Source organism: Anarrhichthys ocellatus, unplaced genomic scaffold (assembly GCF_004355925.1).
Source record: "Anarrhichthys ocellatus isolate YVR2014 unplaced genomic scaffold, GSC_Weel_1.0 scaffold4, whole genome shotgun sequence".
Classification (NCBI taxonomy): domain Eukaryota; kingdom Metazoa; phylum Chordata; class Actinopteri; order Perciformes; family Anarhichadidae; genus Anarrhichthys; species Anarrhichthys ocellatus.
Window position 1 is genome coordinate 928683 of NW_022280034.1, and position 22633 is coordinate 951315.

General features: G+C 44.0%; 1 protein-coding gene across 1 annotated transcript in view; it reads right to left on the reverse strand.

Annotated features, from left to right (window-relative positions):
* rnf213b (ring finger protein 213b) overlaps positions 1 to 22633 on the reverse strand; it is a 35265-nt gene that overhangs the window by 3926 nt on the left and 8706 nt on the right. The window contains exons 19-59 of the mRNA XM_031842642.1: positions 22295 to 22454; positions 21996 to 22213; positions 21771 to 21914; positions 21090 to 21242; positions 19266 to 20583; positions 18909 to 19093; positions 18688 to 18840; positions 13965 to 17756; positions 13732 to 13868; positions 13546 to 13644; positions 13313 to 13425; positions 12521 to 12634; positions 12349 to 12395; positions 12110 to 12266; positions 11750 to 11885; positions 11369 to 11557; positions 10379 to 10512; positions 10085 to 10260; positions 9802 to 10005; positions 9385 to 9572; positions 9181 to 9301; positions 8489 to 8589; positions 8218 to 8394; positions 7976 to 8121; positions 7780 to 7879; positions 7178 to 7289; positions 6813 to 7017; positions 6539 to 6729; positions 5865 to 5987; positions 5036 to 5137; positions 4698 to 4940; positions 4474 to 4558; positions 4344 to 4378; positions 4157 to 4254; positions 3923 to 4073; positions 3677 to 3839; positions 3490 to 3584; positions 2698 to 2946; positions 1839 to 1971; positions 1665 to 1748; positions 948 to 1104 (exon numbers count right to left, since the gene is read on the reverse strand). Of these exons, the coding sequence (XP_031698502.1) occupies positions 948 to 1104; positions 1665 to 1748; positions 1839 to 1971; positions 2698 to 2946; positions 3490 to 3584; positions 3677 to 3839; positions 3923 to 4073; positions 4157 to 4254; positions 4344 to 4378; positions 4474 to 4558; positions 4698 to 4940; positions 5036 to 5137; positions 5865 to 5987; positions 6539 to 6729; positions 6813 to 7017; positions 7178 to 7289; positions 7780 to 7879; positions 7976 to 8121; positions 8218 to 8394; positions 8489 to 8589; positions 9181 to 9301; positions 9385 to 9572; positions 9802 to 10005; positions 10085 to 10260; positions 10379 to 10512; positions 11369 to 11557; positions 11750 to 11885; positions 12110 to 12266; positions 12349 to 12395; positions 12521 to 12634; positions 13313 to 13425; positions 13546 to 13644; positions 13732 to 13868; positions 13965 to 17756; positions 18688 to 18840; positions 18909 to 19093; positions 19266 to 20583; positions 21090 to 21242; positions 21771 to 21914; positions 21996 to 22213; positions 22295 to 22454 (10688 nt within the window). The remainder of the gene's footprint in view (positions 1 to 947; positions 1105 to 1664; positions 1749 to 1838; positions 1972 to 2697; positions 2947 to 3489; positions 3585 to 3676; positions 3840 to 3922; positions 4074 to 4156; positions 4255 to 4343; positions 4379 to 4473; positions 4559 to 4697; positions 4941 to 5035; positions 5138 to 5864; positions 5988 to 6538; positions 6730 to 6812; positions 7018 to 7177; positions 7290 to 7779; positions 7880 to 7975; positions 8122 to 8217; positions 8395 to 8488; positions 8590 to 9180; positions 9302 to 9384; positions 9573 to 9801; positions 10006 to 10084; positions 10261 to 10378; positions 10513 to 11368; positions 11558 to 11749; positions 11886 to 12109; positions 12267 to 12348; positions 12396 to 12520; positions 12635 to 13312; positions 13426 to 13545; positions 13645 to 13731; positions 13869 to 13964; positions 17757 to 18687; positions 18841 to 18908; positions 19094 to 19265; positions 20584 to 21089; positions 21243 to 21770; positions 21915 to 21995; positions 22214 to 22294; positions 22455 to 22633) is intronic.

A 22633-nucleotide genomic window follows, 5' to 3' on the forward strand; every position in this document is an offset into this window, starting at 1 on the left:
AAGTACACGTGCGTGAGTCTAAAGTACACGTGCGTGAGTCTAAAGTATACGTGCGTGAGTCTAAAGTACACGTGCGTGAGTCTAAAGTATATCTGCGTGAGCCTAAAGTACACGTGCGTGAGTCTAAAGTACACGTGCGTGAGCCTAAAGTACACGTGCGTGAGTCTAAAGTACACGTGCGTGAGCCTAAAGTACACGTGCGTGAGTCTAAAGTACACGTGCGTGAGCCTAAAGTACACGTGCGTGAGCCTAAAGTACACGTGCGTGAGCCTAAAGTATACGTGCGTGAGCCTAAAGTACACATGCGTGAGTCTAAAGTACACATGCGTGAGCCTAAAGTACACGTGCGTGAGTCTAAAGTACACATGCGTGAGTCTAAAGTACACATGCGTGAGCCTAAAGTACACGATTCAAGGATCTTTTATGACCACTGGTACAGAGCAATGTGTTTCACTCAGCATTCAATTGTTTTGACAAAACAACCTAAACTCAAGGTCCACGTACTCGCTTGTTCTGGAGCTTTCGACCATGTTAAATGCGCTTCATCAGCGGATTCTTTGACGCTCAACTCAGTCAAAGCAGTGCTCAGGATCATGAGACTTTTTGGAGAATCCTGGATCCTTCACTGAATCTGCTGCTGAAGACCGTGTGAAATGGTCGAAAGCTCCAGAACAAGCGAGTAAACCGACCTTGAATTAATACTGATGGCCAACTGCTGTCAAACTCCATAAGTTTTGCAAGCTTCAGATTTTTTACCAGTTTAAGACAACTTTGCGAGACGCATAAGAAGCTTTCAGAAGAACACTAGACGGTCAGCTGGTGCTTTCAATTTCAAGTAAGTATCTTTTATATTTAACGGTTTTGCTCGATGGACCCTGCGATTGTATTTTCATCCTCATTCTTAAAAACCCAGCAGCCCTCACACTTTGACCCCCGGGTGTACCGACCTGTCCTCTTGGCGGCTCGCTCTCACCAGGCTGTTGTGAGTCTCCGACAGGAAGTCCACCAGAGTCCGGAGACACGACCCCGGTCCGTGTCGGGACGGAGTCAGAAGCTCGGCAGAGCTCTCGGCTGTCAGGTTCACATCCACACTCGAGTCTGCTGCTGTAAATACACACACAGGCGTTAGAGACAGTCAATGACGCAAATAAATAATAAAATACAACCAATCACTGCTCTACACGGAGGAGTGAGCTTCTGCTTTCACACCAGTTCAATTAAACAATTAGTTTTACTCTCAATTCATTCTGATTTAGCTAATTATTATTAATTTCCCTAATTACTATGAAACCAAACACTGAAGACTTCACACTGTTTACGTTAAACACTGCTGTTAATCACCGTTTAACAATAATAAATCTAACAATTACTGTTATTCAAATTGCTGTAGAAATTGCTTTTAAAATCATAACTTTATTGCATAGTTTTCAATGAATGAACACTTTTGATTTGATCTTGTAAATCACGTAGTAACTTCATCTTAGAATAGGGCTCAATAGCTTAAGGCTATTGATATTGTTAGTGTTATATTAGTAGAAGAAGTAGCTGTAATATTCACAGTACTAACGTTGGTAGAAGTGGCTGATTGTTGTTTCTTTTGACAGATCAACACATGTTCAACAGAGGAGCAGCTGTACATTCACACATCAGAGTTAAATGCTTACAGCTGTTGGCCACCTCGGCTCTGAGGCTGTTCCACACCTCCATGAACGTCTCCACTCTCTCCAGCAGCATCTTCTTCTGGTATCCTGACGAGGATAACGAGAAAGCTCAGTGCGCGTGTCCCTGTTTCGTGGTTGTTGTTGTTCGTTCAATGATACATTAAAACGTCGACATACCTGCAGGTATCCTCTGTAACATCTGAGCAACGGTCTGATCTGCAGAGTGTGAGGTCAGAGGAAAGGCCCTCAGCAGGTCGGACTGTAACGCAGCCAGCTCAGGTAAGTGACGGAGCCGCCTCACACAGCGAATCTGTGGGACGAGCAGAGTCAGCGCATGTCAAACACATAATAACTTGTGTTATTATGACCATCTGTAGTGATTAAACACGCATTCATATTCACTGAGAAATTACACAACATGAGTTTAAGGAGAGCTGCATGTGGCCATTTAGAAATCACTTGTTGAAATGTAAAGTGTAGAAGCTGAACGTTTTCCAGGATGCTTTGGTTTAACACCGTCATGTGATTTCTTTCTTTTTTTTTTGCAAAACAGTTTTTAACATTCAAAATTTCATCCAATCTTCAAAAAATGTGTTTTATTTGGTATTTTAAGATATTTGTTTGTTAAACTTACACACATTTTTCAGTGAGAGATCCGACCAAATGTGATTGTATTTTGAGTTATAGGTGGCACTGAAACCTCAGAGGTCCTGGTTTGAAGTGTATTATATTCTTGCCCCAATATTCCTGGCCAGGATTTATGTATTCTACAAAAATCTATTATTGTGATTTTGATGCAAATACAAATCTAGATGCAGATTAAGCTTCTAAACTATTTCTTTTATTCAAATAACGTATTTAAATAATCGGGTTGGAGGTCGTCCTGATAGCTAAGTGGATGTTTCGTGCCATCAGTCTTCACGACCCCTCAGATCAGGATTTAAAACAGATCTGGTGTACGGAGGTGTCGGTGCCTACTTATCCTCCACTGGGTCCCAGTAAAAGGATGTCACATGGCCCCTGATGAGGATCGTACCTTCTTGAGGAACAGGCTCAGCAGGGGTAAGGAGCTGCGTCCCTGTGCTTCTCCCACCAGCTGAGTGAAGCGCTCCACCGTCATCAACTCCGGCAGAGTCCAGAAGGAGGAGCGATGTGTCGGGCAGTCGGAGGGGAGGGACAACATGGTCCCCGGATCGCTGAAGAGGAGAGTCATCAGGGGACTTCCAGCAAGTCCGTCGTCACCACCGATTCTGTCCTGAGCTTCGGCCAGATTCTTCTGCAAACGCTGCAAACAGAAGAAACAAGCTTCCATCACCCTGTCACACAAAACATCTTACTTTTGAAGTATTAAATCCAGTTACAGCAATCAATGCGCTGCTTTAAAGTGTAACTAACCACTTAGTTCAGCTGAAAACCAATACATATGAGTATTTAGTAATGTTTTGATGGATTCAGGTCCAAATTAAGGATTGGAATCACCAGATAATCAGTAATCAACACTGATTCCTTAGGTTTTATAATGTGTTTTCCACCGTAAAATGACACAGCCAGAGATGCAACAGGTTGCAGGAAGCAAGGCGACCTAATTGGACAAATGTGATCCAGTGCCTTTCGTGAGAAGCTGGATTAAAGCCGAACATTGTCTCTCTTCTTCTTGGACACCAGGACGGTAACTAGAAGAAGCCGAGCATGTGTCGGGTTCGAGCATCTGCATGGCGTCGGCCATGTTAACACTTTTTCACATTCTAAAGGAGTTTTTACTTTGTAATTAGAGGGCAGAGGCACCAATAAGTAGTGAGTTACTCCTCAAATACATCGTATTCCTCACTTGAAGTACTGGGTTGATGGCAGAATCACAGACGAGCTTCTCCCAGCGCTGCCGTCCTTGTTTGGAGGACAGATCCTGATTCGCTCCGCGGGAACCTTTGTTAACATTCAGCAGAGTTATGTCACTTTCTTTTCTCCATGAATATTAAAAGCAGCGAGCTGAAAATCGTTGGTAAACTTAGTATCACCTGGAGACTCTGCGCATGTATTGAGAATCAGATGAAGGGTAACCGCTGTGTTGTCCGTGTTCTGATCCAGCGCCTGGCCCAGCACACGCAGGTCCTTTTCAAGGTGTCTCCACAGGAAGTTGAGGACGGCATGGGGCCTCGGGTGGATCATGTCACCAACTCCCTACAACAAACCACCACAGGAGTATCATTAAACAATGCCATCGTTTCAATACCACTGATATAATATCTGGTGCAAAGTCTCACTCTGTCATTAGTCATTGCGCCCTGAAGCATGGCGAGGTGTGTGAGCAGCCGCAGGATGCAGGACTTAGCGTACGTCATCTGTCTCTCTGGGGCTTCAGACCTCTGGTCAGCGTCTCCTAAGATGTGTCCTGTCCGCGTTTGATCCCTGACACTTTATGCAAACGAGGAGGAATAATAATTAAATATTTGACTGAAAGTACCGGCACAAAGCTGGATGACTGAAGAGATTCATACCTTTGTATTGGAGTAAATCCTGTTACTGGGTTGTGATTCACCCCACCAATTGGGACTCCACACACTTGGCATTTTTCTTTAACCACCGGTCTGCCACACTATGGGACAATAGAGGAGCATTAAATGTATCATTTATTGAACTTCTCTATTATTAATGAAACCCTGTTTGGAGGGAAACAGCTCATACCTCTGTCACAACGTAGGGATGTCCATTAGCGCAGGCTGTAAAGATGTCAAACACATTATATTTATAACATGATGGCCAGTTTAGAGAGAAGTGATGGTAAAATAAATCCTTTACACTGTAAAATACTTACAGTACAGCTGTACCCTTTGTTCTTTCGTCAACCACTGTCTGACTTCACTCATGTGATCATCGGGCATGGTTGGCAGGAAGGAGTTCTAGGAGGGAAAAGTGAGTTGAGTTAATGTGCTACATTCATGGAGTAAGATATTTATAATGAGCACGGTCGCCTCACAGCAAGAGGGACGGTTCAGGTTTTGAAGAACCTCCTTTAAGTAAAGATAAGAAGTGTCTTACTGTAACATTCTGAGGCTGGGAGGCGATCTGATGAAGAGGAACCAGCAGAGGGTTTCCACTGAGGAGCACAGAGTCCAGGTGGACCAGCAGCTCCAGGACGGTTTGTCTCTGGGCAGAAAGATGCGCGTCGATGCGGAGACACGAGCGCGGTCCGCCGATGTGATTTGACAGAAGCGCAGTGCAGAACTCCCTGAACTCCACCGACTTGACCTTCTTCAGGAGCTCCTCCAGCTTCGCCAGCTCCTGTGAGGTCATGTAGAGCCACGTGTTTAAAACACAACCAAAGAACGTAAATCTACTTCTGACACATTCAACATGATGACATCATGTATTCTGACCTGAGGGGAGGGAAGCATGCTGACGTCAGGTGATTTGTAGCGACAGGTGACCTGTCTGAATAAGGCCAGGCCCAGCAGACTGATCTGAGAACCGCTCAGCTTCTACACAGAAAATAAAACACAATAGAAACACAGAAAACACATCAAGATGATGTCATCTAAACCAGACAGAATTTAAAAAACTCTTACCAGTTATTGTTTCAAATGGGAAGCACCCAACAGACATATTCAGCATTTATAAGCAACATTTATTAGATGGTTTATAACATTTATAATCTAGTTGTAAGCAGATAGAATAGTTCATTCATGTATTAACATCTTTAACTGCCACTTGAAACAAATGTACCATAAAGATGATGAAGCCTAATTCTTGCAGCTGCTAAAATAACATTTAAAGAATAATTCAAGTAAAACTGTTTCAGAACATGAACTACCAATGCAATGCATTTATATTTGAATCTTAAACCAGAGGGCAAATCTCACCCTGCATGAGGACATCCATAAGTGGAGGCTGGTGCATAAACAAATAATGAATATAAATAACATTTATCACTCGTCATAGTAGTAATACATATTATCAAATATAACAAAATGTCCTCTTATATGTGTGCAACTACATAAAGTGTGTTAATAGCCATTTATTAAATGTTTGTATAGTGCTTATGAATGCTAAACAACCTCTAGTGGTCGTTAGGAGCCATGACAGCATCCGGATGATTAATTCGTCTTTTCTCCTCTAAACAGAGCATGCTACTCACAAACTAGATGAACTAAACATCTTCATAGTTTATTATGAATAATATTATTTCAGCCGTGGAGTCTCTCTGACCCATATTTGTGTCATGAAGGAGTCCGATCTGTTCTCCAGCAGAACGTGGCCCACAGCGTCTCTCATGGCTCGGTACGGCGCCCCGCAGCAGAGGAACTGGTCCACGTGAGTTGGAATGATCCTCTGTGTAGAAAAAAATATATTTGAGTGATTTAGATGGAAAATCCTGTTTGCATAGTCATCAGTTCCAGCGTATGGATCTTATTTTTAGTTCATAGCCGTTAAGAGTTCCATGGTATGTAACACATTGTACATTGTGCTCTAAAAAGCTTAGTTTACATTAACTGATGGCATGAGTTGAAGTAATTATTCATTTAAGTTTATGAAAAAAAACATAATTATTAACTATTTTGATAATCTATTTTGTCATTTTTTCAGCACAAATGCCAGAAAAATGATCTTCTCACTTTGGAATATCTGCCAGATTTCTCTGATAGTAAATTGATAATATTTGAATTTTGGTGATTACATTTTTGACATTTCTCTCTATTTTCAGACATTTTATAGACAAACGATTCATCCAGCAAACGATCACAAAATTACTCAAAACTGAAGATAATAATAAGCCGTCTGTAAATTCAACAGGTCAAAGTGCTGACACACTTTAAATTTAGATTTTTCTCTCATGACAGTGAAGTGTGAGAACACTTTGGCTGCTCGGTGTTTGTCTCTACCTGAAGTCGAAGCAGGTCTGGAGGGAACAGCCATCTCCAGGCCGGGTTGTTCATCATGGACAGAATGCAGTCCACACCTGAGAGCCTGTGGAGGGCTCGCAGCAGGTAAACCCTGTGCCAGTCGTTAGCACGGCTCTCACACACCGCCTTCACCTGCTGCAGGTACTGAGCCTCCACGCCTGCAGGTCTGCCTGCATGTCACCAGGAAACACGGCGCTTTATTTCCCTTTCAAAACCACATGCATCACATGTCACTTTAACAGAAGTTTCCCACCTTGAGCCGCGGCCTCCTGCAGCAGCCGGGCAGCAGAGCTCAGACACAGTCTCAGTCTGGCGACGTTGAGCAGGAACTCTGCTGGGTCCTGTTGTCTGTCTGGAGTCTGTTTACTGGCGACGCTGCTCAGGAACACTGTCTCCGCTCGTCTCTGCTGACCTCCGCTCTGTTCCGCTCCTCTCGCTTCTGAGCACAACAGAGAGTCCTGGAAAAAGTAATAACTTTATCAATGACAAGTGATGGCGTTTGATTGTGTGTAAATAGATGTTTTTAACAAGTAGGCATTAGCACCAAAGATGAAGCCAAAGTAAAGCAACAAGAAGGATCCTCATCACGTCAAAGATGGAGGACAAATGGACTTTTACCTGGAAGCAGTTGACAAACAGCAGGTAGAGTTCAGTGCGGTCTTCTCTGGTCAGAAGATTCTCCTCCAGGTTCTTCAGGTAGGTCTGAATGTGAGTCTTCACCTGCTCAAAACTGATAGAAACAACCATGAACATCTGTAAACATAAATAATGATCCCACAGGCATCAAGTGAAACTAGGTGAGTAAACTGAGGAGTGCAGCTATTCTCAACCACTGGTGGGGCTTAGAGCGCCATCTAGTGGGCCACAGAGTACTGCCAAATTAGTTTAAATTAGATTAAGTTTAAAAGAAGTGAGGACTATGACCCTAAATACATTACATCTGGATCATAATAGCAGTGATGGGTATGTATTTTGGTCAGTACAGCTGACAGACGCCTAATACATATCTACAGATTATTTTGATCATGTTATGTTTATTTCTTATTTATTTGGGAAGGTGGTCACTTGGACACGTTTTAGAAGACCTGTTTTGGACTCATTCCTCCACTTCTCTTATTGTTATTATTGCTGTTGAGTGAGCAGCTCTCCACGAGGCTTTATGATAATCTACCTGTAGAGAAGCTCATGACCCTTCAGCTGATCTGAGACTATGAAATCACCTGTGCTGCAGCAGCAGTTTTGGCAGCACGGATCGCACCACTGGACTGTTATCCACACACTCCAGGAAGGGAGTGAGCTCTCTGGTCCTGTACACGTCTCCTGCATCGCACAACAAGAACACAAGGAGGCCGACTGTGTTATCATCGCAGCATCATCGATCATCAGTTATCCTCATCGACTTACTCCCCCACTGACCGTTAGCGGAGACGAGCAGGGAGAAGAGCAGCTCCACCACTCCGTCTCCGGGCGTCTGTCCCTCTGAGAGACAGAACCTGGACACCACCTCCAGGAAGTAGGAGTTACAGCAGTCCCTGACCACTGCTTGCTTCTGAAGCGCCGCCCTGAACCACGAAGAGAAAAGTCACCATGAAAGCTGAAGGACAGCGTCGGACAGCCAGACGCCTCAACATTTAACGGACACATTTGTCTGAACTCACTTGACGGTGGGAGAAACAGTCGGCGTGAAGTCGGGTGGCAGGCCTGTCCTGCATTTAGGACAACGTCTTTGCTCCTGAATGCAGCGTTGGAGACACAGCAAACAGAAGACGTGCTGGCAGGGCAGGACGGCCGGATCTGTTAACCCCGACAGGCAAACCGGGCAGGAAATGCCCAACCTTCAAAATATCACGGGAGAGATTTAATATTAGACTGTGAGATAATAAAATAAGAGATTCTAGTGGTATTTATTGTTATTATTGATATTCTGACCTCAGATCTCGGCCGATACTCTCATCATGAAAAGAATTGAGGATCCGGATCAGCTGCTGTAGTGTGTCCACGCTCCTCACATCAGGGGACTCCTGCATCAGCTGTTAGTAAATGAGAGAAAAAGTAATCTGAGGTCTTGTTTTCTCCCGTCTGACCGCCGACAACTACCGAAACATTTGACTTCTGTTGTTCACTATGTTTCCTGTTTTTAGTAAGAAATACTTTACTGATCCTTTCTGGTTCTTCTGCACTTAAATATCACTCAAGGAGACACGTACAGACCAGGAAGAGACCCAAGTGACCCTTAAAGACACAAAAAAACTACAAAAAACTCCAACACAAATAGACACAAAAGATACACAAAAGGACTACAGAGATACAAAATCACTAAAAAGAGACGCAAAACAACCACAAAGAGATGCAAAATGAACAGACAGACGCGTAACAACAATTTCAAATCGACACAAAACAACTACAAAAAGAGGCTTAATCACTATAGTCTGTGTGTCTTGCTCCTGTGTAGGAGAGGTGGTGGGGCCCGTTGTCTCATGGAGAGAGGCCACCTCAGCTGAATTACTAGCAGCTAACTCATCGATCATGAGAAGAGATGCGTCAGGATCTGGGAGGCTTACAACCTCCACCAAAACATTTCCTGGAGGGAAACCTCTTTCTGTCAAGATGAAAACACTTACGCTCAGGTGAAGGTTGCAGTGTTTCAGAGCCAGTTCTCTCAACCTTGAGTCTTTCTGTTTCACTCTGAAGATGACGTGCTGGATGAAAGATGCAACAACCAGCATCCCGTGCCACAGCGACCTGAAACAGCAAAGAGGTTATCAAAAAACTTTAAAACACAAAAAAACATGATTTATTCCTGCTGCACATTGTGACAGACTCACCTGATGGAGTCCAGATGCTGCAGACAGCCGGCGCTGCAGAGGGTTCTGTATTTCTGACCAAACACTCGGTCCAGACACGGCTGCAGAAACTCCACTCTGCTCACGAAGGACTCGCACTCCTGCAGCGACGTCACGGTCAGCAGTTTGGTCTGTTCAACACAGACACCAAGCGCTCCAATGTCCTCCACCTGCAAAACATCGACGTTTTTAGATCTCACAACTAAGGTCTATGCCAATGTTTAGCATGTTAGCTCAGGGTGAAAAAGTTACAGAGATTCCACACAGTGTTGCCAACTCCTCAGTAAGGAAAGTAGCTACACACAAGTGTCTCAGCAGCTGTGCTTCCAACCCACTTCATATTTCAACAAATACTACAATTCAGCTAACAACTAAAAAAAACATCTAAATTGTTCTCACCATTTCTCGGGGCTCCCTATTCGACCCCTGCTGAGCGACATCGGTGGCTAGCTGGGGCTGCAGCAGAAACATGTGGCTGAGAGAATCCAGTCGGGGGGCAAAGTGTTTGGCAGCAGCCATTATCCAAGCAGGCGAGAGCTCCGCGGCGACACCCACGGAGGTCTGGAGGTCGGACACGCAGCCCAACATGGCCCTGGAGAACACCTGGACAAGAAGTCGAGATTATTACCGGCAGTTCCCCAAAATACGTTTCACCTAAATGTGAGGTTCAAAGCGTCGGTACCCTCAGCTCGTCATTTGACTTGATCTTCAGAGAGAGCAGCAGGAAGTCTTGGAGGTAGAGCTGTCCGTACTCCCATCGATCCTCGTCAGAGAGGTTCTGTAAGTGACCGCCCAGCTGGCTACTGGAGAAGGTGCTCACAAACTGCAGAATCCTCCCTGTGCCATCCTCTGTTGTTACTGAGGAACAAGTCATAAAAACATTTGTGACCATACTATATATACTGTATCTGCTCATCGTAGAATAGAGATTATATATATACAGTAGTGTGTAGAAAAGTCTAAGATGAAGGCAAACCTGGCATGAATTCTGATTCTTCCCACAAGCCTTCAAGGTGAATCCTGACGAGCCAGCTGAACGGAGCAGCGCAGGATCGTTCTTCACCATCCAGCATGAAGTAGTGATGCACCGGCACCTCCTGGTCTGACTCACTGGAGATTATAACAAGTGCAGAAAAAGTATGCCTTTGGTTGAAAAAACAACTAACAGACATCACCATGAAACTCCCCCAGTTGATTACTTACTTTACTAAGACAATTATTACTTGTATTACAAGTTCTCTGAAATTAGGCTTTTTAAAATCAAATATGTACTAATTTGCACACATTTCCAGAACAGAAATCTGAACATTGGATAAGGCCAGGTTCAAAAGTATTGTTTCAGTTTGTTGACATATTACAGTCAAACATTTTTACAGGAGAAAATTTGGATATAACTCCATAAATAAATAAAAAACTGTCAACAGTCAAAAATCCATAAAATGTAGTATAAATGAGTGTGTGAGTGGTGTGTGAACTAACCCCTCTGTGTGAACCTTCAGCACACAGAGAGGAATGAACGAGTGAAGTTTGGTGAATGTAAGAGCTGCTGAAGTGGAGATTTATCATCAGAGTCTGAGAACAAACTCATTTAGAGGAAACGTCCTTTAAAGAGACGTTTAGTTCCATTACAGACATTTAGAGACTCTACAGGTGAACACATGAACTCATAGATATCACCATGAAACTTCACCACTTCATCACTCACATTAAGACGATTGTTTTTTGTATTACAAGTTTTTTGAAATGTTGTGTTTAAATATGCAAATGAGGTATTATCTAATGGTAACTTTTGGTGAATTTAGGAGAAATCTACAGACGCAAATAAACAAAAGTAGTAAAATAAACACCTAAATATGTATTTGGGATGTTTTCTTTTCATTAGTCTGAAAGAAGACGTGTTATGGAAGCTAAACAGCCCAAAATCTGGGAACCGTGGGAATTAGACAGAACAAGTTACCCTTAATACCTTGAGTTTTGAAGAGGTGTTAGGCCTAAAATCTGTGAATCTGACAGGATGTCCAACCACAGCTTTATCAGGCCCTGGCTGAGTCTGTCATCAGACAGCAGGTCCAGGTTTGCAAACCTGTCCATAACTTCCAACATGTTGGCCAAGATTGGAGTCACGATGGACTGAAGACGGCGCCACAGGGTGTATCTGTCAGTTAAAGATGCAAAAGAAAGCTCTACTTCATCAAATCATCAACTAGAAACACTTAAAGAATGCACATGAAGCACCAATGTGCAGAAAGAAATACTAAGATCCAAAACTGGAGCCAAAGCCATACCAAAACAAATCACTCGATCCAGTACATTAATCTTTATTAAAACGTTTCCAAGTTAACTTTACCTCAGAGTTCCCCCCTCCTGCAGAGCCTGGCGTTTCATGGCTTCTTTGCTCACCCACTCCTTAGGAGAGCCCATCATTTCTTCTGTCTGTTTCAAAGCCTCGGCCAGTCTACTCAACAACACCTCCTGAAAGTGAGCTTCAATACAGTATATAGTTAACATATATCAGACACAAATGAGGGATGCAAGAAGTGTGTATTTACTCCTACATCAGAGTCAGATGTTTGCTTATTACGGACAAAATGAGTAATTCACAAAGAAAGTGATTAGAAATAATCAACAAACCATGTCACACCTGCAGATACATTCTGGTAAATGTGCAAACAAAACTTATTCTCAGATGATATATATCTATATTTACCTCCTGTTTGCACTTGACCAGCTCCCAGAAGAGTCAGAAGGATGTGCACCCGCTGCATGCTTCGCGATGTCACGCCATCGGGGTCCCTCAGCAAACCCACAGCTTTTTGGATACATGATGTCACTAAGGCAAGGCTGTGGAGGTGGGCTCTATCTCCCTGTACGCAAACACAGTTACATTTTTACGCTAACGCATATAAAGGAACATTTATTTACTTTTAAACTCACTTTTGTATCTACCTGAGAGTCTCTACTTGTCCTTGCAGTTTCTTCATCGTCATGGTGTCCTATTAAAGTAAAAACATATGGTTTATTTTAAAGTACAAATTAGCCTAGAGAACAGTAAAACCACTTTCTTTCCCATTTGTAATACAACACACTTGGTAGTGACCAGATGATGAATAGCTTCTACCTGACAGTGCAGGGTGGAGTAGGTTGCTGATGAGAGTTCCACAGAAAACCAAGAGGTTCAGGCTCATGTCCTCTGAATCCCTCAGGTCATCAATGTGCACGGAGTGCCAGATTCCTTCGGTGCGAAAGACAAAATGTTCCTTAAGTCTTGTTATAAGTCAAGTTTAATGTAGTCAACAAATAATTGACCCTCCATTAAGCCCGCTGCTACACCGTCAAGCTGTCAGAGCTACATTACCATGGAGCCCACACTGTCACTAACTGCACTCCCTGAATAAATATCATCTAGTCTTGGGAAAAACTAAAAATGTATTTCAGAGAGAAGCAGACAGAAGGGTCTACAGTATGTTTTTGAAGGATATATTCAGCATGTCAAACTGATTCAGCAGTGAAAACAGGTTAAATCGATAAAGATAGAAGCTAAAGCTACAGCTTACAGTGTAAAAGTGAACCACTACATCACCTGGACATCCAAACAAAAGACAATGAAATTAAGGAACAACACTGCAACGCTGCAAAAGCAGCATGTGTTTACATTCAGTATACCTTCAGTAGCTAGCATAGAATAGAAGTGCTAATGCTAGTTTATGGTGTGCTAACGTACCCTGCTAATGTTAGCTCCACAGGTTTTTATGTTGGCATGAGAGTCTGTGGAGCAGAACTGGATAGTTGTCGGACTCTGGTCAAAGATGGCCAATGCTACGCTTTGATTGGCCAGTCTGCGTTCGAGGGGTGGGGCTTAGCAAAGGATCAATTGCATTGCAATAAACATCATATTACACGTAGTACTCACCTCCTTGGAAACCGATGTACTGAGATTTGCTTGTGAACCTAGAAACCTTCACAATGAAAATCACCCAACAGGTCTGATCCTCCAGTGACATCAAGTAGTTCATGGTGCAATATCTAGAGGCAGATGAAATCATAAACACATCTGATCTGAAACACCTGAAATGTACTTTTTTTTCACGGAACATGCATAAAATCATATTGCAATCTGTTCAGGATGTTGTCATTGAGCCCTACTTTGCTGATGCTATGAGCTCATCACTGCAGTGGGATTCCTCGAGGTCCATCTGGATTAACAGGATGCGAAGAGAGGGGCCAGCATCTTGAAGGAAGCCCCTGACACAGAAAGGAGAGTAAGAGAAAGATTTAAAGACAAAATTATAATTTAAAAAGCCATGCTCCTGTTATCCAAATAGTTAGTACCTTATCTTGTTGCAGAAGGAGACCTCAGTGTCAAACTGGTGGAGCGAGAGAAGGAGGATCCTCTCCTTATGCAGTCCTAGAGCAGGGGCAACAACCCTGACATCCGATCTGGTTAGCAAGCTTGAGAATGTAGTTATCTGTGAAAACCCACAAAGCGGACAGTGGCATCAACAATTTGTAAAGATTTTAAACAAGTGGCAAAAACAAAATTGGAGCAGTAGTTTGTGGCCTACCTCTAGAAACTTGCTGGACCCCTGATGCTTGTTCAGGCAATCTTCCAGGAAATTTCGGAGGGAATGGTGATGCTGATGCTGGAAATACATTCTCTGGAGTTTCTCCTTCTCTTGGTTTGCGAAATCTGAATACTTGAGCCTCACAACAGCGTCAGGGGTGGCACAGTTCAATAGGAGACATTTTGCTAAATCAAAGATCTCTTCTTCCTCGTTTTCACCAGCAGCAACTTCCGTCTCCATCAATTCTTCGCTCTCGGACATCACTTTGTTCTCGTCACATATGTCCATTGACATATGTTCTTTTCCATCAATCTCTGTGTCTATCGCATCACCCAACTGATCGTCCTCTTCATCAGCTACCTCTTTCTGTTCGTTGGAATTTGACTCAAGTATTTTGTTTGGTTCATCTTCTTCCAGTGAGTCATCTTTTTCATTCTGTTGCTGTTGTCTTACTGCACCGGCTTCAACTTTTTGTGCTCTCCTTTCCAGTGCTTGTAAGAGAGCGCTGGCACAGGCATCGCCATGGTAGCCGACAAAAATGTCAGATTGTTTGAAATCTGCTGAGGCCTCACCTAAGAATTCCTCTACCCACTCCTTCAGTTTGTGGAGAACCCTGTGCTGCCACGGTTCCAGGTCGGTACTCCTATCCACCCTGTGTTTTTCAAGCCTGTTGATGAGGGGCATGGGAAAGTGCTCATATACTTTCTTCTGGTCCTCTACTACCACCAGTCTAAAGTTTGTATGGACACGACATTTGACTCTGTGGGAGCCGAGACCGAGATCAACGTACTGCTGCTTACTGAGGTAAACATAGTACTGGTTCAAGGCATCGTACAAGCTTTCGTAAAGATTTTGCATGTTGAGGAGGATGGCAGTACGCCCGGTCTCCATGCACGTTTTCACCCGGTTAACGTTACGGCAGATTTGGGCATATTCCTGGTCCTTTGGGAATCCCGAGCCAAAGATTATTTCAGGCGGTGGATTGTCTCCTTTGGCAAAGATTTGTTGCTGAAGGATATGGAGAGCTGCATTGTTGGTAGTCAGCAAAAGGAGGTAACGGCTCTCCTGGTTGGCGTCAAGGTCAAGATTCTTTTTCACCATTTGCAAGGTGCTTGGTCTGGGAATTTCCGTTAAGTTTTGGAGAACCTCTTGGAAAAATATGACAGGGTCAAAACCCTCTGGTTGTCCACTGAAGTTACGCAAGATGGCCTCTACCAAGTGTCCACCATCTGGCTCTTGTTGCGTTGATTTGACCACGGCAAAGAGCATTTTGACGAGGCTGTAATAATCCCTTAGACCAAAGAACTGATTCTTTGTGGTCTCCTTACATATGCTCAAGAAGGCCTTTGCCAAAGATGGGAACAGGTGTTTGATTTGCAGGAGAATTTGGTTTGAAGATGAACAAATTCCCTTGGCAGTTTCCACAAGTTCATCCTCACTCGGATCCCATCTCGACACAAATATTCCTCTGTTCATCTTTGCTGGGTCAAGAGCCCAGTTGGAAATGCCAACAAAGCCGACTTTCATGTGTGGATCTGGCTTGTCATTGTCAATGCAACCATCCTCCAAGAGAGGATGGAGGGTCTTCAGGGGCATCTGAGGAGAATCTTCTGCGAGTCCTATCTCATCAAGCACCACCACAGATACATACTCGTCCATGTTTTTGTCCTTCTGGAAACGGGCACAGTTCTTGAATGTCCCTATGATGCCTTCCGGACTTGAGTGAGGACTGCACTGGAAGGAAACCATATGAACTTGCTTGAGTTTCTTGAACAGTTCACAGTGGGAGTTCTGGCCCTGCATGGCATCAGCCACCACTGTTTTTGCAAGCGACTTAGAGCTGCCTGGCTTGCCAACCAGAAAGAGTGGGATCCTGAGCTCAATGCAAACCACCATGAGAAACACATTCTCTTTGAGTGCAACATTTTTGGCTATGGTCGCCCTTGTCTGAATGTTCTGAAGAAAGAAGTCCTGACAGGATGAAATCTCTTCCTGCAATGCTATTGGATAGCAGAGAGGGTCTGGGAAGTACTGACAAATTACAGAGAGGTAATGCTCTTTGTCTTCCAGAGATGGGTAGTAGCAGACTCCAACTGAAAGAATCAAGCACTTCAGTGCTTTATGAGCCTCACTGAGATGAGAGCAGTTCTTAAAAAGGACCTCGCTATGCTGGTAAAACCAAACTAGCACTTTCATAGACCTCTCCACATCTCTGAGACTCACAAAACTGCACTCATTTTTCCGACTTCGCATGTATTTCTGTGAGTCTGCCAGTACATTTGAAATGATGTCCTTGCAGACCTCTGGCAAACCATGGTTGACAACTTGCTTCTGGACAATCTGTTTGATGTAGGAAAGTTCAGTTGAATCACTCAGCTGACCAAAGTCCCACACCAAAGAAGCCATGCTTGGAGGCAGAGGATGGACCCTGTACACCAGCTGTCGCAGAGGGACTTTGCCGAGGCGGTCTTCTGTTTCATCTGCCTTCACCCTGTATCCTAAACCAGCACGTTCCAAACGTTTCACCATTTCAGGTGAGTGCTTCCTGTAAGGATTGCAAGCAACTATTATTTTCAAGCCACTGTCTGCTTTCAGGGGTTCCCCTTTCATTGATTGGTCACACAGGATTTCCTTGATGGCAAAAATGGCCTCTGTGGTGTTGCCTTCATCGAAGAACAAAATGGTGTCCAGCTTGTGCATTCTACGGTTCTTTGCGGCAAGTATCTCGGCCTCCCTCACCTTTCTGTAGATCATCTCTGCGGTTGTTCCACCATGTACCTTGACAAGTACCATGTTCTCCACTGGTTTGTCTTCCCTCTGCAGAGCACACAGGAAACGGACTAATCTGGTTTTCCCACAGCCGGTCTCTCCCATGATGACAACTGGAATTCCACACCGGAATCTCATGTGTATGGCCAACATCTTCATCACATTGTCAGCAGTGAGCTCATATGTTCGGTCTGGATCAAATGTTCTGTCCGTTATTCCTTTCTTTGCACCAACAACGCAGGAAATCCTTTTGATTTTGTCAGGACGTGGCAAATTATCAAAGTTTTCAGTGAGAGAGATCCTTTGCCGTTCCAAACCCTGAAAAAGGTTTTGTGACATCACATTTTCTATCAGGACCTTGTGGCTTCGAGGATCAACTGCATTGAGTGTGTTTTGCCTCTGACGTATCACATTAAAGCCGAGGAAAGACATTGAGAATCGGTCTGCATTAAAGAAAATGTACGGATGAGACTCATTTTCCCAATGCTTACGAATTGTCAGACGGGCAAGAAGGTCATCCTCCAGACTGTTGTCAATGTGTAGCTTGCGGCTTTCATCAGATGTATTCAGAGATGGCGAGGCAAAATCTCGTGACATTAGAATCATGAACTTCACAATGAATCCCTTGAAACCAGGCAGCTGGTCTGCCAGATAATCTGGATCACAGAAAACTGAGTTCTCACAGTCTTTCAGTTGCACATTGAGGAACCAGGAGAAGTTCTTCAGCTCAGCCCAAGATGGATCTTGCATTCCACAGTATTTCAGAAATTGATTGACACAATCGATGGGATCCCCCATTGTGGATCCCTCCTGGTAGTTAAAACAATCCAGATTCTGATTTTTGCTGTAGAGCTTTAGGTATTGATAGGGTCTTTGAACCCCCTCACTGCAAAACTCCTGCTCATCCATGAGTGGATCGAAGGTCTGTTTTGACAACACCCGACTACTGGCCAACAACTCCTTCACCTCTTTTGGAGGTCTACAGTTGATGGTAGGTAGAATATCAAGAAGTCCAAGCTTCATCTGCGTGAGCAAATTAAACACAGATTTAGAAAATCAATGGCAGCCTGAGGTCATTTTTGTAATTTTGCTTTACATTAAAAAAGGGCAGAACCTCCTAATCTGAAACTTTCAAAGCTACTCAACACAAAACAGACCAAACTGTTTTAATAATTTTAGCAATGCGTGCTAATTAAGTGAAATTTAAGGCATTGCATTCAGAGATCTATGGGACCCCCAGTTAATTCAAGCAGGTAAGTGTGGATTATGGGATATAAATATCAATGCATTTTAATGCTTATATTTGGTTTAGCTATATAATTAAAATAGAACGGACATTCCTTTTTAAATAAACAGTGGGATGGTCAGAGCGACAGCCATTTCACTTCCATATAACCTAAACCAATTTACTGTAAGTCGCGGACTCACTGAGTTGAGGCTTTACAGTAAGAACTACAATCAGCAGTAGAGTAGTAACGTTATGAGGCGTAGATATCCAGAGGAAAACTTCATGCTTCATCCAACTTTCAACCCAAACTTTTGTCACAGCGTAGGAAAGCCCATTGCTATCGCAAGATGATGTAACCAGTGTAGCATTAAGGCATGGTGGAATTAACAATCTAGCTAGCCATCTAGCAGGCAGCTGGCTAGTTACCAAGCTTGCTAATTCCACAATGCTTTAATGCAACACTCGTTCCAGATAATGAGCCCAACCACGGGCTGGTGTCCAGCGGCAGGACTTGGACTGACAGTCCCTCCGCCTCACTTCTCGCTGCTCTGGAAAAGCTAACTAGCTAACTAGCCAGCCATCCGTACCTGGTGCTGCGTTTCCTGGAGAGCCGCTACAACACTCTATTTTCTTTTGTACCCCGGAAAATAGTACAATGTCAATTCTACTCGAGCTCTATTTCTATGGTTTGGGAATTTGTTTACAACCTAACCTAACCTTACATACCTCTTTTGGTTGGTTTTGAGAGGATTTGTTTGTTCTCAGGACTTCAACGGTGGTCAAATGAGCGACATTTCTTCTCCACAGCATGCCATGGCTGTCGCTCAAACAGCCCAGAACTAACAGATGGAACAGGAGCTCATCCAGACCTGAACGAACCTGACAGGAGAAGACTGTCAAGCACAAGCAATGACAGAACAAGTGATCTGCAGAGAATGTATACTTACTCCAGCGGTGTCAATGTGCAGGAGGACAAGGTCCTGCTCTCTCAAGGGTGCCAGTTTCTCCGATAGACTCTTAATCAAAGAGTCTATATCAACACATGGCTCAATCAGTCTGATCCTGATATGATTTGCTCTGGGAGATTTCCACTGGAACTTCTCAAACAAACGATCCACATAAAGGGATTTCCCTATTGATTGAAAAAAAAATGCATTCTGTCAAGAAAAATATGCTATGCCCCTATGTTTAATTTAATTTTGTAACGATTTTACGCGATATACTATATTAACAAAACAACACTGTTTTTACAAACTAATCATATTCTACCCCTATTCATTAAGCATTTTCAGGGTCACCCTTACCAACTGCAGGCCGTACAGATGACACCGTCCAGACTGACAGCTGATCTGGAGAAACCTGGGCGACGGTGCTTTGTGGGGATGTGTTTTGTGTGAAGTGGCGATGTAGATATTTCCGAGCAGTCTCTGCTGTTAGACTCACACCAGCCTGCACTTTGTCATTGCTAAAGTAAGAGGGCACATATCTGTGCTGGTGCTCAACCGGACTAACTATGATCAAGCGATAATGCGGGTTGCCGCTTCTCTGAAGGCCCTCGAAGAGCTCCCCTGAGGCCACACTGACATCATATCCCAGCAGCCCTGGATTGACGAGAGAGTATATCTTCTGGCAGTTTCTAGCGGCGCCTTGGCCGAGAGCTCGGCGGAGAAAGATCTCCACCTCCTCCTCTGTGGTTTCCTCTCTGCAGACTAGAACCTCGTCAGTAGATGGCAGAGGCTGCTCTGGATTCTGCATGTAAAAAGACAGGACGGTGGTGAAAACTTCTACATCGGGGCAAAGCACAAGATTGGGCCTCCCCTCCTGGAGGATCGGGGGAAGGTTCCTGATCATGTGCTGATGGTTTGTTTCAGAGAGGCACGACAGGAAGTGGGCCAGAGACGTAATGTCCAAGTACTCATTGAGGTACTGCGGCATGTCGTCCTTGAATTTACACCACAGTTCTTCAAGACTGTCCTCAACGAGTAGTGAGCCCTCTGCGCCATCCTCATCGCATTTCGTTACACCATCATCTTCGTCCTCTGAAGAAAACTCCATCAAATTATGAGCCTCTTCCATGTCCTCTTCGGCGTGCTCTGGTGAAGCTGGCGTTAAGTCCAAAGAAGAAACGAACACCAATTGATCTTCGTTGTCAGACTCAACATCTTCTGGTTCATCAGGCTTTGAGGTCCGACTTGCTGCATTAGTGTAAGCGACTCTGACATCAGTTAGCGTGCACTGAGGCTTTATGGGAAAAAGCAAAAGCCATAACTGTGGAGGATCTGGTGCCTGCCGGTGACACACTTTGTGTATCCAGTGGCACAGGTACACCATCTGCTCTGAGGTGTAGTGGTTCAGCAAGTTGAAGTTGGAGCGCATCTCACCGATGAAGGAGCGCCATTCCTCTTGGCAGCTATCCATGGAGTGAGCCAGCGTTTGCAGCCGCTCGGTCACCTCGCCATCGTACGCCATCTCTTTACCCTGCAGGGATAAGAAGGTGGCTTTGATGCATGGCTGCTGTTGTGGGCAGCACTGGACCTCAGCATGCCAATCCCTGAACAGCATGTTGCCAGACGTTTGCATCTGAAGAAGGATGGTGCCCAGTCGCTGAACTCCTTCAAACACCTAGAGAGCAGGAGAGTGAGGATTAACAAAGTTAATCTCAAAAGATAAACAAGATCACACACTTTGGTCTTAGAGGCCTTTGCACGCTTTTTTTCTTCGTGTGATTAATACGTTTGTTAGGTTGATTTTCTGAGCTTTCGTATCGCGAATAAAGGCATCAATCAATCACGTTGTGCAGAACGTACATATTCAAAACGTTCGCTAGAGTGTACAACACCACGGAGTCTCCATAGTCCAAGCCAAGACGTCTGGTCACCTTATGATAAAGTTACTGTAAAACTACCGTAAATCACAAAATATTCACCCTGAGCTACTTTTTAATGTCATTTAAATCACTTAAGAAAATAAAATGAGGTGTTGGATGAGAACATTTTTATCCATTTTTATTGATTTCTGTGGACATACCACATATTCGCTGTAGTTCAAACATCCTCTGAATAACCTCTTGCCACTGTACATTGTGCAGAGAGTTACATAAAACACAGTCTTTAATAAATGCCACCAACCTCTGTGAACCTGTTGACTTGCTCTCGGCCGTGCTCCCCTTTGGACGACATGAGCATGAGTTTGTTCTGCAGCTCCAGCAGGTCCTCCAGCTTGTAGCGCTTCTCCTCTGAGCCGCTTGTCACTGTGACCGCCACCATGTTTTGTAGACATCTCTGCAAGCAAGTGTCATAAATAATCATAAACATCTTAAATAATTAAAACGAATTGAGTCAGCAAGGCACTACATCTTGGTATCTTTGACTTAAAGTTTAAATTACAAAACATATATCAGCACAAGGGCAATTATCCTTCTTCTGCCATCCACATGTTATTCAAAGTAGGTTAAGTGTGCACTCAAGAGCAATGGAAAATACGTCAGAGGGAGACTTGAAAGAAAATAGAATAAGAATCAAGGGTTTTACATATTTGACCCACAAGAGGAAGAGAAAAAGTAAACCTTTCCAGAAGATGAATGTCATTTACTTTATCTCTACTCGTGTATCTTGAGGGTTTCAGGAAGTAACCAGCGTCTTGTGAGCGTTTTTTTGCCAGCGGATATCAAAATGCCAAACACGTATTCCAAAAATATTCTCACTATCGGATCAACGTCTCTTTTATTTTAATGTTCTAAGACCATATTCTTTCCTCAGGTCCTTTAAATGCCCCTTCTCTGTTGACTTATCCTTTAGTGACAGACTGACCTTCTCCGTGTTGTGAGCAGACCATCCGATGTGATAAACTCCGTGAGCATTGATAGAAGAAGCCAGGGAGAGGGAGGACTGCTCCACAGAGCCGTGGGTCTCCTTCAGTGCTTTCAGCCAGCTCAGCAAGCGAGTCGACTCTCTCTGGAAAAACAAAGGCTTCGTTATCACTCCGCCACAGTATCGGGGGGCTTCATGTTACCGCGACACGGGAGAGGTCATTACCAATTTGTCTGGCAGTTTCTCGTCTCTGTTCTGGGTGTCCCACACCTGCTGAGCACAACTCATGAACTCCTCAAAGCCGGCGTGATCGGGGAGGGCGTAGAGCAGAGGGCCGTAGCCCATCACCGCGTCGTGGAAACAGGCCACCTGGTCGATCTCCGTGTCGTTCTCTCCGGCAGATATGGAAGCTAAGTCGACGTACACCTTCACGTCGCTCATATCTGTTAAAGGGGGCAGAGAGGTGAGCAGGCAGGCATCGTCTGCAGAACTAAACACAATATATTTGTTTTTGTTCCTCTCACATTTCAGGTTCTCTTTGACCCAGCAGACCAGAGTGTGGCTGGCTAGAAACTCCTCCAGGCAGTAAGTGTGCTGCTTTTTGACGGTGGAGAGTCGTCTTTTGGCACGAAACAGCTCGTCGCTGAGGGACCCCAGGACCCTCTGCTTAAATGTGTCTTCTTCCTGTTTTCAGGATTCAAAGATTAAACATTTTCTTCAAGAGAATACCAAGAGAAACATTTCCACATCACTTTACATTATCTTGAATATTGAAGAGATTTTCGTTTGAAAATCACGAAATCATTTTGTGTTATTGAAAACACAAAATACACACGTTTAATATTTTACTGTAATGAACTCTC